This window comes from Bos indicus, chromosome 11 (genome assembly GCF_029378745.1).
Source record: "Bos indicus isolate NIAB-ARS_2022 breed Sahiwal x Tharparkar chromosome 11, NIAB-ARS_B.indTharparkar_mat_pri_1.0, whole genome shotgun sequence".
NCBI lineage: Eukaryota > Metazoa > Chordata > Mammalia > Artiodactyla > Bovidae > Bos > Bos indicus.
In genome coordinates this window covers 21597452-21611473 of record NC_091770.1, presented here as the reverse complement: position 1 = coordinate 21611473, position 14022 = coordinate 21597452, and the positions used below count along the sequence as shown (strand labels likewise).

The following is a 14022-nucleotide window of genomic DNA, read 5'->3' as shown; positions in this document are numbered from 1 at the left end:
TAGCTAAAGGAACTTTGAAAAAAGAAAAATAAAATTGGAAGAATCACAGTGTCTCATTTTTAAGACCTAACTATAAAACTGTGGTAATCAAGATTGTGTGTAGTGTGGGTAAGGAATAGAACAAGATCAGTGGATCAATGTAGAATCCAGAAATAGAACCACACAGATAACAGCCCATTGATTTTTAACATAGATGCAAGGCAATTCAGTGGAAGAAAGATAATAACCTTTTCAACAAATAGTATCAGAAGAGTTGGACATAAACATGCAAAAGACAAAGGAACATTGACCTAAGCTTCACAAAACAAAATTAACTTAAACAAAAATGAACTCAAAGTATATCATAAATATAAATGTAAAACTTGTTTTTTAGAAGAAAACACAGGAGAAAATCTTTATGACTTGAGGTCAGGCGAGGTCTTACACGTGACACCAGAAGCATCATTCATAAAAGAAAACAATTGATAAACTGGATTTCATCAAAAGTAAAAAATTCTGCTCGGTGTGTTAGTTTGCTAGGTCTGCTGTAGCAAAACACCACAGATTGGGCGGCATAAAACAATTGAAATTTTATTTCCTCACAGTTGTAGAGACTAGAAGTCCAAAGTCAAGGTGTGTTGGTGTCTCCCGAGGCCCCCCCTTGGGTTGTAGGCAGCTGCCTTCTTGCTGTGTTCTCAACGTGGCCTTTTCTCTCTGCACTAACATCTGCGGGCCCTTTTCTTATAAGAAGACTAGTCCTGTTGGGTTAGAGCCCATCTGTATGAACTCATTTAACCTTGGTTACCTCCTTTAAGGCCTTGTCTCCAAATACACTTACATTCTAAGGTATTATGAATTAGAACTTCAACATCCAGATTTTGGGAGCACATAGTCCATTGTTCAGTCGCTCAGTCATGTCCGACTCTTGCGACCCCGTGGACTGCAGCACAGTAGGCTTCCCTGCCCTTCACTGTCTTCCAGAGTTTGCTCAAACTCTTGTCCATTGAGTCAGTGATGCCATCCAACCATCTCATCTTCTGTCGCCCCCTTCTCTAGCCCTCAATCTTTGCCAGCACCAGGGTCTTTTCTAGTGAGTTGGCTCTTTGCATCAGGTGGTCAAAGTATTGGAGCTGCAACTTCAGCATCAGTCCTTCCAGTGACTATTCAGGGTTGATTTCCATTAGGATTGACTGATTTGATCTCCTTGCCATCCAAGAGACTCTCAAGAGCCTTCTCCAGCACCACAGTTCGAAAGCATCAGTTCAGTCCATAATGCTCTGCAAAAGACACTGTTAAGAGAAAAGGCAAGCTAAGACTGGGAGGAAATATTTACAAATCATAGTGCTTGCAAAAGAACTTGTTTCTAGAATATATTAAAAAAAACTTTCAAAGCTCAACAGTAAGAAAATAAACATCCCAATTAAAACATGGTCAAAAGATAGAAGACCTTTCACCAAAGGGTGGCAAATAAGCAGTGGAATAGATGTTCAACATCATTAGCCTCTAGGAAAATGAAGACTAAAACCACTGTGATTATATACCTGTTGGAAATGGCTAAAAAGTACAATTCCAGTTTCTGACAAGGAAGTTCTGGAAGAGCTGGAGCTCTCATACATCACTGCTGGAAATGAACAGTGGTACATCCACTGAAGAACAGAATTGGCAGATTCTTTAAAAATTAAACATATATCTACTGTATCCCTCTCCAAGATATTCTTATAACCTGTGCGTTGGGTTTATAGCAACTCTGTGTATATTTACCAAAAACTAAAAATAGCTGATAGCTTCAACTGGTAGTGAATAAACTGGGGTATATCCATACAGTGGAATACTACTTAACAATGAAAAAGGAACTAATGATATATGGAGCAACTTGGTGAAAGAAGATAAGTCTCAGAAATTTACATGATGATTTAATTTACGTGAAATTCTTAAAAAGGTAAAACTGTAGTGGCAAAGAACAGCCAGTGGTTGCCAGAGGTAAAGGTAAGGGGAGAATGTAACTTTCTAGGGAGTTTTTGAAGTAATGGAACTTTTCTGTTTCCAGATGATAGTTAACTCACTTTATGCAAATCTATACATGTGTTAAAATTACTAGAACTGTATTTTTTAAAGTTGATTTTTTTTTTCCCCAATTAAAGCTAACTGAGTCCTAAGGATGAAATGTTCAGCATGGTGACTATAGTTAACAATAATGTATTGATACTAAGAGAACAGATCTTAAAAGTTCTCATCACAAGAGAAAAAAATGTGTAACTAGGTATGGTGATGGATGTCAACTAAACTTGTGATCATTTAGTAATATATATATCAAATCATTATTTTATACACCTGAAATGAATACAATGTTATATGTCAATTATATCTCAATTAAATATTTAAATATCTGAACAGTTTGAGAGCCTTTCAAATTTAAATATCTTATTGCATATCAAATAATTAAATAAAATTCAGTTCTTCAGACAACCAGCCATGTCTTGGTTTGCCAGTAGCTTTATGTGGCATGGGGCTACAGTAAGTGGACAGTGCGTGTAGAACCTTTCCCTTAACACAAAACATTCTATTGGACAGTATTGTTTCAGAGTGGGAGTCAGCGGGTTTTTTCTGTAAAGGGCCAGGTAGTAAATACTTCAGGGGTTCTAGGCCATATGGTCTCTATCTCAGCTACTCAGCTCTTACATTGTGTTGTGAAAGCAGCCACAGATGATACTTAACCCAATGAACACGTTCCTGTACAACTTCATTTACAAAAACAGTCATGCTTGCTGACCCCTGTTTTCAATAATCCGATCAGCCTCTCTCCTTTTTCATGTTGGCTCAGGTCGCGAAGGTAGAGTGACCTTATAGTTTACTGTCCAAGTTAAATAAAATTTTAATTATAAATTTGAGAGTGAAAGTGGGCCCTGTTAGTAATTCTGCTAGGACAATCGGCATAACCTATGCAAACCAGGAATGTCTGTCACCCTGGCTATCAGTCTTCCTATAGAATTGGCTGCCCTTGTAGTAGGCTCCTACCTAGTCTGAGTAACTGAGGAAAAGCAAACAAAACTCTTCCTTCAACAGGAGCTTTGGGTTAACCATTTCCCTCTGAAAGGGAGCATTTATATGGGAAGGAGCATTTATATGGGAGACACCCTGAGGTTCTGCCTGCCCAGTGCGCTCAAAATAGCCTCTGTTTTCTGTCCCTGTGCATTTGCTCATACTTTTCTTGCTGTGCCCTCTTTCCTATCCTGCTTCTGTGTTTGTTGTAATCCAGCCCGTCTGTCAAACCTCTGCTTAAATGGTACCTCCTTCATAAAGCCATCCCTGTAACACCCCTTCCAGACTTAGAAGTTGGTATTTATATTTTAGAAAATTCACAAGGCATGGTGCCTTAAGCCAGGTCCCCAGACCTGGCTGAGTATCAGAAGCACCTCAGTAGCTTTAAATACAGATTGCTGTCTTGTCCTAAACCTGTTGGTTCAGAAATCAGTGGCAGCGTTTTTTGTTGTTTTTCAGCTCCTCATATGATCCTTGTATAACCAGCCAACTGGTTTAGTATTTGGAATCTGTTAATTTAGACTTAAATTATTTGATGCAAACACCTTACTTTTAGAATTAGAAGGAAACTTCGAAATAGTCTCTTTTTTCTCCTCTTATTTTTAGATTGAGGGCAGAAGACACGGGGAAATTACTAACTCAGATCCTATTGCTTGTTACTGGCAGAGCCAGCACTAAACTTTGCATTTCTTCACTCCCATCTTGGAACCTTTCTTTATATATGTTCACATTGGACAGCCCCTTCTGAACAGTAAGCTTTGAATATAGACGGTGTTGGGTATATAGTAGATGATCAGGTTTGTTACTGACAGTTATCTAACTCACTTTATATAGTGTGTAGCATGTTTTTGCCACTAATAGTTCAGTCTAGATTTTGTTTACTCCCATTGTCACAGTCAAGGAATACTTTTCCGATAGTTAGAGATAACTTAGTAGTCAGTATGAAATCGTCTCACAGAAACCTTTTCCCAAACCAGTGCTAGAATTGAACCAATTCAGTGAACCAAACTGAATTCCAGGACAGCTTAGAAATGGTTTCCAAGAGCTCCTCTAATCTGAGATCAGCTCTAGATCTGCAGGATTTTCCAAACCAAACTCACTCCTGTATGAGAATGGTTACCCAGAATATCTGGGAGTGTGTGTGGGGGGTGCCTGACTTGAACTGGGGTCAGGAAGGGTTTGTAGGCAGTGATAATAACCTAAGGTGAGCTTTAAAAGATGTCTAGGAGTTAGGCTAGGGGAGGGAGTTTACGGAAAGTGTTTGTCTAAGCAGTAAGTGCTAGAGGGTAAGTGTGGCTAGCACTGGGGTTGGGCAGTTGTTTAGTTTGGCTAGAGCATAAAGCGCCAAGTAAGGACCAACTGGAAATACAGACAGGTAGTAAACAGTTTTATAGATAAAATGTTGTACTTCACAGCTGGCTGTCCATGTGCAAAGGAGTGAAATTTGAGCCCTGCCAGACATCATAGAAAAAGTCATAGACCTAAATGGAAATGGGTCATAGACTTAAATGGAAAAGCTAAACTATAAAACTCTTTAGAAGAAAAAATAGAGAAAAAAAATCTTTGTGACCTTGGTTTCCAGGCAGTCGTTTCTCAGCTATAATACCAAAAACATAAGCAACTAAAAGTAGATAAAGTTTGACTTAACAAAATTTAAAAATTTTTTGCTTCAAAGAACACCATCAAGAAATGAAGACGACTCAAGAGTGGGATTAAATATTTACAGGTCATGTAACTAATAAGAGACTTACATCAGGATATATAAAAAATGCTCACAAGTCAACAGTAAAAGTACGACACAATTAAAAATGGGCAAAGAATTAGATACACATTTTTTCAAAGACACTATTCAAATGACAAACAGGCATATGAAAAGATGCTTAAGATTGTTAGTCATTAGTGAGTTACTAGACCACAAAGAGATACCACTTCACGTCAACGAGGAAAACTAAAGGTAAAAAGCCAGGTAATAATATATATCGGCTTGGCTGTAGAGAAATTGGAACCCTCATACATTGCTGGCAATCATATAAAGTGGTGCAGCCACTTTGGAAAACAGTCTGACAGTTCTTGAGGAAGCTAAACAGAGGTTGCCATGTGACTCAGCGATTCCACTCTTAGCTCTCTATCCAAGAGAACTGAAAGCATAGATCCACACAGGGTTCATAAAAGCATTATTCATAATAGCCCAAATGGAAACAGCCCACACATCCTTCAACTGGTAAAAGGATAAACAAATGGGGAATTTTCATTCAATGAAATATTATTCAGCAACAAAAAGAATAAAGTCCTGATATATGCTGCAACATAGATGAACCTGGAAAGCTTATGCTCAGTAAAAGAAGCCAGTCACAAGGGACCAGAGTTTGTACGATCATATTTGTGTGAAATATCCAGAATAGTCAAATCCATAGAGACAGAAAGTAGAGTATTAGTTGTCAGGGATCGGGAAGGGGAGGAATGGAGAGTGACTGCTAATGGGTCTTGGGGTTTCTTTCTGGGTTGATAAAAATGTTTCAAAATTAGATAGGAATGATGGTTACATAACTATGTGCATATACTAAAAATGACTGAATTGTACACATTGAAGGGGTGAACTTTTTGGTATGTGAATTGTATCACAGTAAAGCTGTTATAAAATGCTATATTTAGTAAATACTTTAAATTTTCTGGTAAGGAATTTGGATCATGTCTTTCAAACAATAGTGTGTACCCCTAAAGAGTTTTGAACTCAAAAACAACTGATCTGAGCATTACTTTCAGAACATGTGAGAAAGGTGGACAAATCAATGCTGTGGCAGAAGACTAGGTCTAGAAGCTGAGAATATTTATCCTCAGTTTTCTTCTGTGGGCAGATCTGTAAAGTTCATGTTCAATTCAGTTCAGTTCAGTCGCTCAGTCGTGTCCGACTCTTTGCAACTCCATGGACCGCAGCATGCCGGGCCTCCCTGTCCATCACTAGCTCCCGGAGTTTACCCAAACTCATGCCCATTGAGTTGGTGATGCCATCCAAACATCTCATCCTCTGTCGTCCCCTTCTCCTCCTGCGTTTAGTCTTTCCCAGCATCAGGGTCTTTTCAAATGAGTCAGCACTTTGCATCAGAGGCCAAAGTATTGGAGTTTCAGCTTCAACATCAGTCCTTCCAATGAACACCCAGGACGGATCTCCTTTAGAATGGACTGGTTGGATCTCCTTGCAGTCCAAGAGTCTTCTCCAACACCACAGCTCAGAAACATCAATTCTTCGGCCCTCAGCTTTCTTCACAGTCCAGCTCTCACATCCATAGATGACCACTGGAAAAACCATAACCTTGACTAGATGGACCTTTGTTGACAAAGTAATGTCTGTGCTTTTCAATATGCTGTCTAGGTTGTTCATAACTTTTCTTCCAAGGAGTTAGCGTCTTTTAATTTCATGGCTGCAGTCACCATCTGCAGTGATTTTGGAGCCCGAAAAAATAAAGTCAGCCACTGTTTCCCCATCTATTTGCCATGAAGTGATGGGACCGGATGCCATGATCTTTGTTTTCTGAATGTTGAGCTTTAAGCCAACTTTTTTACTCTCCTCTTTCACTTTCATCAAGAGGCTCTTTAGTTCTTCACTTTTCTGCCATAAGAGTGGTGTCATCTGCATATCTGAGGTTATTGATATTTCTCCCGGCAGTCTTGATTCCAGCTTGTGCTTCATCCAGCCCAGCGTTTCTCTTGATGTACTCTGCATATAAGTTAAATAACCAGGGTGACAATATACAGCCTTGATGTACTCCTTTTCCTATATTGAACCAGTCTGTTGTTCCATGTCCAGTTCTAACTGTTGCTTCCTGACCTGCATACAGATTTCTCAAGAAGCAGACCAGTTGGTCTGGTATTCCCATCTCTTAAGAATTTTCCATAGTTTATTGTGATCCACACAGTCAGAAGCTTTGGCATAATCAATAAAGCAGAAATAGATATTTTTCTGGACCTCTCTTGCTTTTTTGATGACCCAGCAGATGTTGGCAATTTGATCTCTGGTTCCTCTACCTTTTCTGAATCCAGCCTGAACATCAGGAAGTTCATGGTTCACGTATTGCTGAAGCCTGGCTTGGAGAATTTTGAGCATTACTCTTCTAGTGTGTGAGATGAGTGCAATTGTGTGGTAGTTTGAGCATTCTTTGGCATTGCCTTTCTTTGGGATTGGAATGAAAACTGACCTTTTCCAGTCCTGTGGCCACTGCTGAGTTTTCCAAATTTGCTGGCATATTGAGTGCAGCACTTTCACAGCATCATCTATCAGGATTTGAAATAGCTCAACTAGAATTCCATCACCTCCACTAGCTTTGTTTGTAGTGATGCTTCCTAAGGCCCACTTGACTTCACATTCCAGGATGTCTGGCTCTAGGTCAGTGATCACACCATCGTGATTATCTGGGTCGTGAAGATCTTTTTTGTACAGTTCTTCTGTGTATTCTTGCCACCTCTTCTTAATATCTTCTGCTTCTGTTAGGTCCCTACCATTTCTGTCCTTTATTGAGCCCATCTTTGCATGAAATGTTCCCCTGGTATCTCTAATTTTCTTGAAGAGATCTCTAGTCTTTCCCATTCTATTGTTTTCTTCTATTTCTTTGCACTGATCACTCAGGAAGGCTTTCTTTTCTCTCCTTGCTATTCTTTGGAACTCTGCATTCAAATAGGTATATCTTTCATTTTCTCCTTTGCTTTTCACTTCTCTTCTTTTCAGAGGTATTTGTAAGGCCTCCTCATGTTACTGATAGTGAATTAGAAATTTTTTAACTATATGCTTTATTATAATTATAAATATTTACCTTGTTTTCATTTTTCTGTAATCAATTTTTCTAGGTGATTGAAAAAAGAATAGCAGGTACAGAGCATTAGAATTGGTATTTTAAAATTTACTTATGTGTAATCTTGGCTGCTGTAAATTTAGAAACAGCAAAATATGACTTACTTTAGCCAGAAGACCCAAGATTCTTGATGAATCATAATGTTAAACACCTTTCATGAATAAACCCAAGGACTATGATGTGGTAAAGATCAGAAATTCAGGTTTCCTGAGGATTTTTTCTTCCCTTTTTTGTGAATTATCTTATTTCTGTCAAATAAGTTACATATTAGAAAATATTCAGAAGGCAGAAAGAACAGTAATCATTAGCTGTCTTCTTTTCTTATTGACTCTGAAGAGCCATAATTTAAAAACTTGTTACCCTTTAGAAAATCCTAATTTAAATTTTGAAAAATAGTATTCATAAGTCAAGCCTATAGTAAATAATTGACTCTCGTAAAGTACTTACCCGTAGTTTACTGTCATAGTTTTTCTGTTAAATATGTGCTGTGTTAACTATTAATGAATCTATTTTTAGAAGAGTACATTGTGTGCTGCAGCCATTTTGGACCCTTGTGTAACCTGTGTTGTCAGTGGAAGTGTGCCCTCTTGCGGTCAGTTGGAAACAGAATTTCAGTTGTAAAAATAGTCACCCGAGCTTTCTCTGAGGGACTTCCCTGGTGGCTCAGATGGTAAAGCGTCTGTCTACAATCTGGGAGACCTGGGTTCGATCCCTGGGTCGGGAAGATTCCCTGGAGAAGGAAATGGCACCCCACTCCAGTACTCTTGCCTAGAAAATCCAACGGACAGAGGAGCCTGGTGCAGGCTACTGCCCATGGGGTCGCAAAGAGTCGGACATGACTGAGCGACTTCACTTCACTTTAGCTTTCTCTGAGTTCATATTTTCTTTTGCTCGTTCGTTTGGAATTACCCAGACTCTGAATTTATTTTTCAATAATCAGAAAATAAAACTATTTCAAGATTTTTAAATGGAGAATTGAGAATTAGAGAGGGGTGTCTTATTTTATTGGAGAAGTGCTTAAAAAAGATACGGATTAGAGGACAGAGTGTCAAGAAGTCTAACAGAGAAGAGGTATCACAACGTGAGGAAAGGCAAGGTGTTCTGATAGTGTTTGAGAAGATTTATGACTAACGGTGCTGTGATATAATGAATATTTTGCACTCTGCTCCATCCTCTTTACAAAATGCTCCCAGAATGACACTCTGATTTTATTTCTATTCCATTTATATATATATGTCTTCTTATCCTGGTGAAAGCGATAAATACTTCTGTGACACTATTGGAAATGTCTGTTTCATGTAATGGAAATTAAGTTAATTTGAGTAAATGTTCAAATCTGTTTTGAACTGCTTGTAGTTCAAAAACTTACTGCTGAGTTCAAAACTTACTACTCTTTAGTAAGTTGGCATCATAAGTGTTCATGAGTTATGGAGATTTTTTTCAAAAGGAATGAACTTCCCTTGAAATTTTAATTTTAATTCTTCGTAATTTGTATTTTTAATACCTTTGTTGTTCTTTGAGTTTAAAGGTTAAATTTTTATTTATATGTTTTAGCAGTGACTGTGTCCCGTATATATCTTCTTAGAAACTGATTTTTTTTTTAATGCCCCAATACTCTTAGAAGGATTCACTGTTAATATTGTTATCATCCCTTATGGGTGATTCACTGAGCTTTCAGTTCAATTCAGTTCAGTCGCTCAGTCGTGTCCGACTCTTTGTAACCCCATGAATTGCAGCACACCAGGCCTCCCTGTCCATCACCAACTCCCGAAGTTCACTCTAACTCATGTCCATTGAGTCAGTGATGCCATCCAGCCATCTCATCCTGTGTCTTCCCATTCTCCTCCTGCCCCCAATCCCTCCCAGCATCAGAGTCTTTTCCAATGAGTCAACTCTTCGCATGAGGTGGCCAAAGTACTGGAGTTTCAGCTTTAGCATCATTCCTTCCAAAGAAATCCCAGGACTGATCTCCTTTAGAATGGACTGGTTGGATCTCCTTGCAGTCCAAGGGACTCTCAAGAGTCTTCTCCAACACCACAGTTCAAAAGCATCAATTCTTCGGCTCTCAGCTTTCTTCACAGTCCAATTCTCACATCCATACATGACCACTGGAAAAACCATAGCCTTGACTAGATGGACCTTTGTTGGCAAAGTAATGTCTCTGCTTTTGAATATGCTATCTAGGTTGGTCATAACTTTCCTTCCAAGGAGTAAGCGTCTTTTAATTTCATGGCTGCAGTCACCATCTGCAGTGATTTTGGAGCCTAAAAAAATAAAGTCTGACACTGTTTACACTGTTTCCCCATCTATTTCCCGTGAAGTGATGGGACCAGATGCCATTATCTTCGTTTTCTGAATGTTGAGCTTTAAGCCAACTTTTTCATGCTCCTCTTTCACTTTCATCAAGAGGCTTTTTAGTTCCTCTTCACTTTCTGCCATAAGGGTGGTGTCATCTGCATATCTGAGGTTATTGATATTTCTCCCGGCAATCTTGATTCCACTTGTGCTTCTTCCAGCCCAGCGTTTCTCATGATGTGCTCTGCATATAAGTTAGATAAGCAGGGTGACAATATACAGCCTTGGCATACTCCTTTTCCTATTTGGAACCAGTCTGTTGTTCCATGTCTAGTTCTAACTGTTGTTTCCTGACCTGCATATAGGTTTCTCAAAAGGCAGATCAGGTGGTCTGGTATTCCCATATGTTTCAGGATTTCCCACAGTTTATTGTGATCCATACAGTCAAAGGCTTTGGCATAATCAATAAAGCAGAAATAGATGCTTTTCTGGAACTCTCTTGCTTTTTTCATGATCCAGCGGATGTTGGCAATTTGATCTCTGGTTCCTCTGCCTTTTCTAAAACCAGCTTGAACATCAGGAAGTTCACGGTTCACATATTGCTGAAGCCTGGCTTGGAGAATTTTGAGCATTACTTTACTAGCGTGTGAGATGAGTGCAATTTTGTGGTAGTTTGAGCATTCTTTGGCATTGCCTTTCTTTGGGATTGGAATGAAAACTGACCTTTCCCAGTCCTGCGGCCACTGCTGAGTTTTCCAAATTTGCTGGCATATTGAGTGCATCACTTTCACAGCATCATACCAGTCCACTAATAAGAAGTGTTACAACTAAGAATAATTCTCATGACATGAATGAATTTTTCAGTGTTGAGTGAATTGCATATATTGGTCTTCATTAGTTGATACAAAAATCAATTTGTTTCAGTTCATAGTTTAAAATATTTTTAAAATTTTTATTCAATTATAAAACATTTTAAATTTACAAAAATAACTACCATTTTTATACAAATTGAAAAGATGATTTCTGCTTACTTACATGTAATTACACTTGTAAACACTGGCAATCTAATATTATGGGTTGATTTTTTAAAATAGTTTTTACTTTTAATATGTGGCTTGTAAAATGTATTTGGTTTGTATTGAATTGATTTCTTTATACTATCAGATGTGTTTAAACAGATATGAGGAGCTTGTTTTTACAGTTATATAAAGGTATATGATTTTCATAAAGTTTTTTTAGGTTAAAAGTTTAAAGCTAGTTAATTCAGAATTCTTTGAATGAAACAGGACAGTGAAAAAGTTGGCTTAAAATTCAACATTCAGAAAACTAAGATCATGGCATCTGGTCCCATCACTTCATGACAAATATATGAGGAAGCAATGGAAAGAGTGAGAGACTATATTTTGGGGGCTCCAAAATCACTGCAGATGGTGACTACAGCCATGAAATTAAAAGACGCTTGCTCCTTGGAAGAGAAGCCATGACCAACCTAGACAGCATATTGAAAAGCAGAGACATTACTTTGCCAACAAAGGTCCATCTAGTCATAGTTATGGTTTTTCAAGTAGTCATGTATGGATGTGAGAGTTGGACTATAAAGAAAGCTGAGCACCAAAGAATTGATGCTTTAGAACTGTGGTGTTGGAGAAGACTCTTGAGAGTCCCTTGAGTGCAAGGTGATCCAACCAGTCCATCCTAAAGGAAATCAGTCCTAAATATTCATTGGAAGGACTGATGCTAAAGCTGAAACTCCAATATTTTGGCCACCTGATGCAAAAGACCCTGATGCTGGGAAAGATTGAAGGTGAGAGGAGAAGGGGAGGACAGAGGATGAAATAGTTGGATGGCATCACCAATGCGATGGACATGAGTTTGAGTAGGCTCTGGGAGTCGGTGATGGACAGGGAAGCCTGGTGTGCTGAAGTCCGTGGGGTCACAAAGAGTCGGACACAATTGAGCTACTGAATTGAACTTGAGTGAATCGCAGTGGAATGTAATGCTTAAAAAACTCAGGCTCTGGAGTCAGACTGCCTGGGTTTGAATCCCAGCATGTCCCTAGCTATACGGTCTTGGCAAGTTCTCTGTGCTTCAAATTCTTCATGTGCAACACGAGAATATTATTGATATTATTACATTAGTACCTGCCTTTTAAGATTGCTGTAAACATTCAATAAATAGAAAACCACTTGGAATAGTGCTTAGATATACTACAATCTAGGTTTCTGTTAACTGCTGTTATTATCATCCTCATTAAATTTATACTTGGATTGATGTTGAAATTCATTGGGAAGAATATACTGTTTGTTTTGTAAATATAAATCACTTTTACAATTCTTGCTTTAAAAAATATTCTGAATAATTGACAATATAAGTAGTAAGCTAAAATAGCATTTCATAAAGTTTTTATGAAAGCTTTCTTTTCACAGTTATCTTCTTTTGTTTTTTAGGCACGGAATGTTAACACCGGTGAACTGGCAGCAATTAAAGTAATAAAATTGGAACCAGGTAAATTCATTGAAATTTGGTGTTTCTTACTGCCCTCAGCCACTGGATATCTCAGGCTTGTTTTAATGATGTTTGGTCAACATTCTCTATTGTTCCCAATATCTGGCAGAGAGGGCTGTTGTCTGCTCCTCCACCTCTCTGAGACCTGTAGACACCATGCCCAGTTCTTCCCTGAGAAACCACTGATGACTGCAGGAGGAAGGGGAGCTCCGGAGGAGACTGTTGCCTCTGGACTCCGTTGAGCTCACTTGTCACACAGTGATGGCGGGGTTTGTCCAGGTTAACTCTGTCCAGTGACGAGAGGCAGTGTGCTGCAGTGGAAAGAACGGAACTGGCATCTGGTATTTGCAGACCAGTTCTTGGTGTCCCATACTCCTGCTCTGTGAACTTGGGCAAGTAACTTTAGCTCTGAGTCTCAGTTTCCTCAGTAAACCTAACTCTCACATTTTATGGGTCGTTAATATTGGAATAGCTGCCTTCCACCTGGAGTAGCTTGTAAAGCCCCAGGACTGCTCCCTATTTTTCATCTGCTTCAACTATATTCTATCCCTGAATTCCCCCCACTCCCTGCAGAACCCATGTCTTTCTGAACTAACTGCGTACTCTTAAAAACCCCTCTCCTCCCCGGTTTCTCCCTCCCATCGTAAGTACGTACGTGTACTGGTGTCTAGACTGAATTCCACCTCAGTGATAGTGCCTTTCTGCTGATGCCTTTCTGTATGGCCACAGATCCATCCAGTAATATATATAATTTTTTAATTGTAGACAACTTTTTCTGTAAAGGTCGAGAGTAAAATATTGTAGGCTTTTGGGACCACATGTAGTCTCTGTTTATGGTTCTCGCTCTCTTCCCTCCTCTCTTTCTTCCTCCTGGAACGTAAATACTATTCATTGCCGAAAAACCATTCTTAACCAACCAGGCCACCTGTGCTTGTAGTTTGCCCACCCCTGATTTTAATCATCAGCACACTTAGAAGTGCTGTTAAGATGAAGTTTCAAGGGTGCCTTGACTGGCTGTGATCAAACTACACGCGAATATAATGAATTTAAAAAATACTTACTCATTTATAGGTATTTACAGATTTTTTTTTATGCTCTAATTATATTCTAACATCACAAGACAAAGCCTTTTTCCTTTTCTTTGAAACTCCTATTCTTTAGTGGATATTCAAAATTGACAAACTGACAAAAAAAGAAAGGTTTGACATTTGAAGCAGGGCCTCCGTTTTTAATCATTAAGAAGAGGCTATGTTATTGATGAAAGAGTCTGCTTAGAAGCAGTGTGTTCATACACCATTCCCTCAAATCAGTTTAATGCCTTCTCTTTCGGGAAACCTTTCTCCCTAACCCCTCCTCTGAT

General features: G+C 38.8%; 1 protein-coding gene across 4 annotated transcripts in view; it reads left to right on the top strand.

The window, feature by feature from the left end:
• MAP4K3 (mitogen-activated protein kinase kinase kinase kinase 3) overlaps positions 1-14022 on the top strand; it is a 183149-nt gene that overhangs the window by 48449 nt on the left and 120678 nt on the right. For all 4 annotated transcript variants that reach the window (XM_019970040.2, XM_070798535.1, XM_070798534.1 and 1 more), the window contains exon 2: positions 12605-12662. In XM_019970040.2, coding sequence (XP_019825599.2) covers positions 12605-12662 — 58 coding nt within the window. The remainder of the gene's footprint in view (positions 1-12604; positions 12663-14022) is intronic.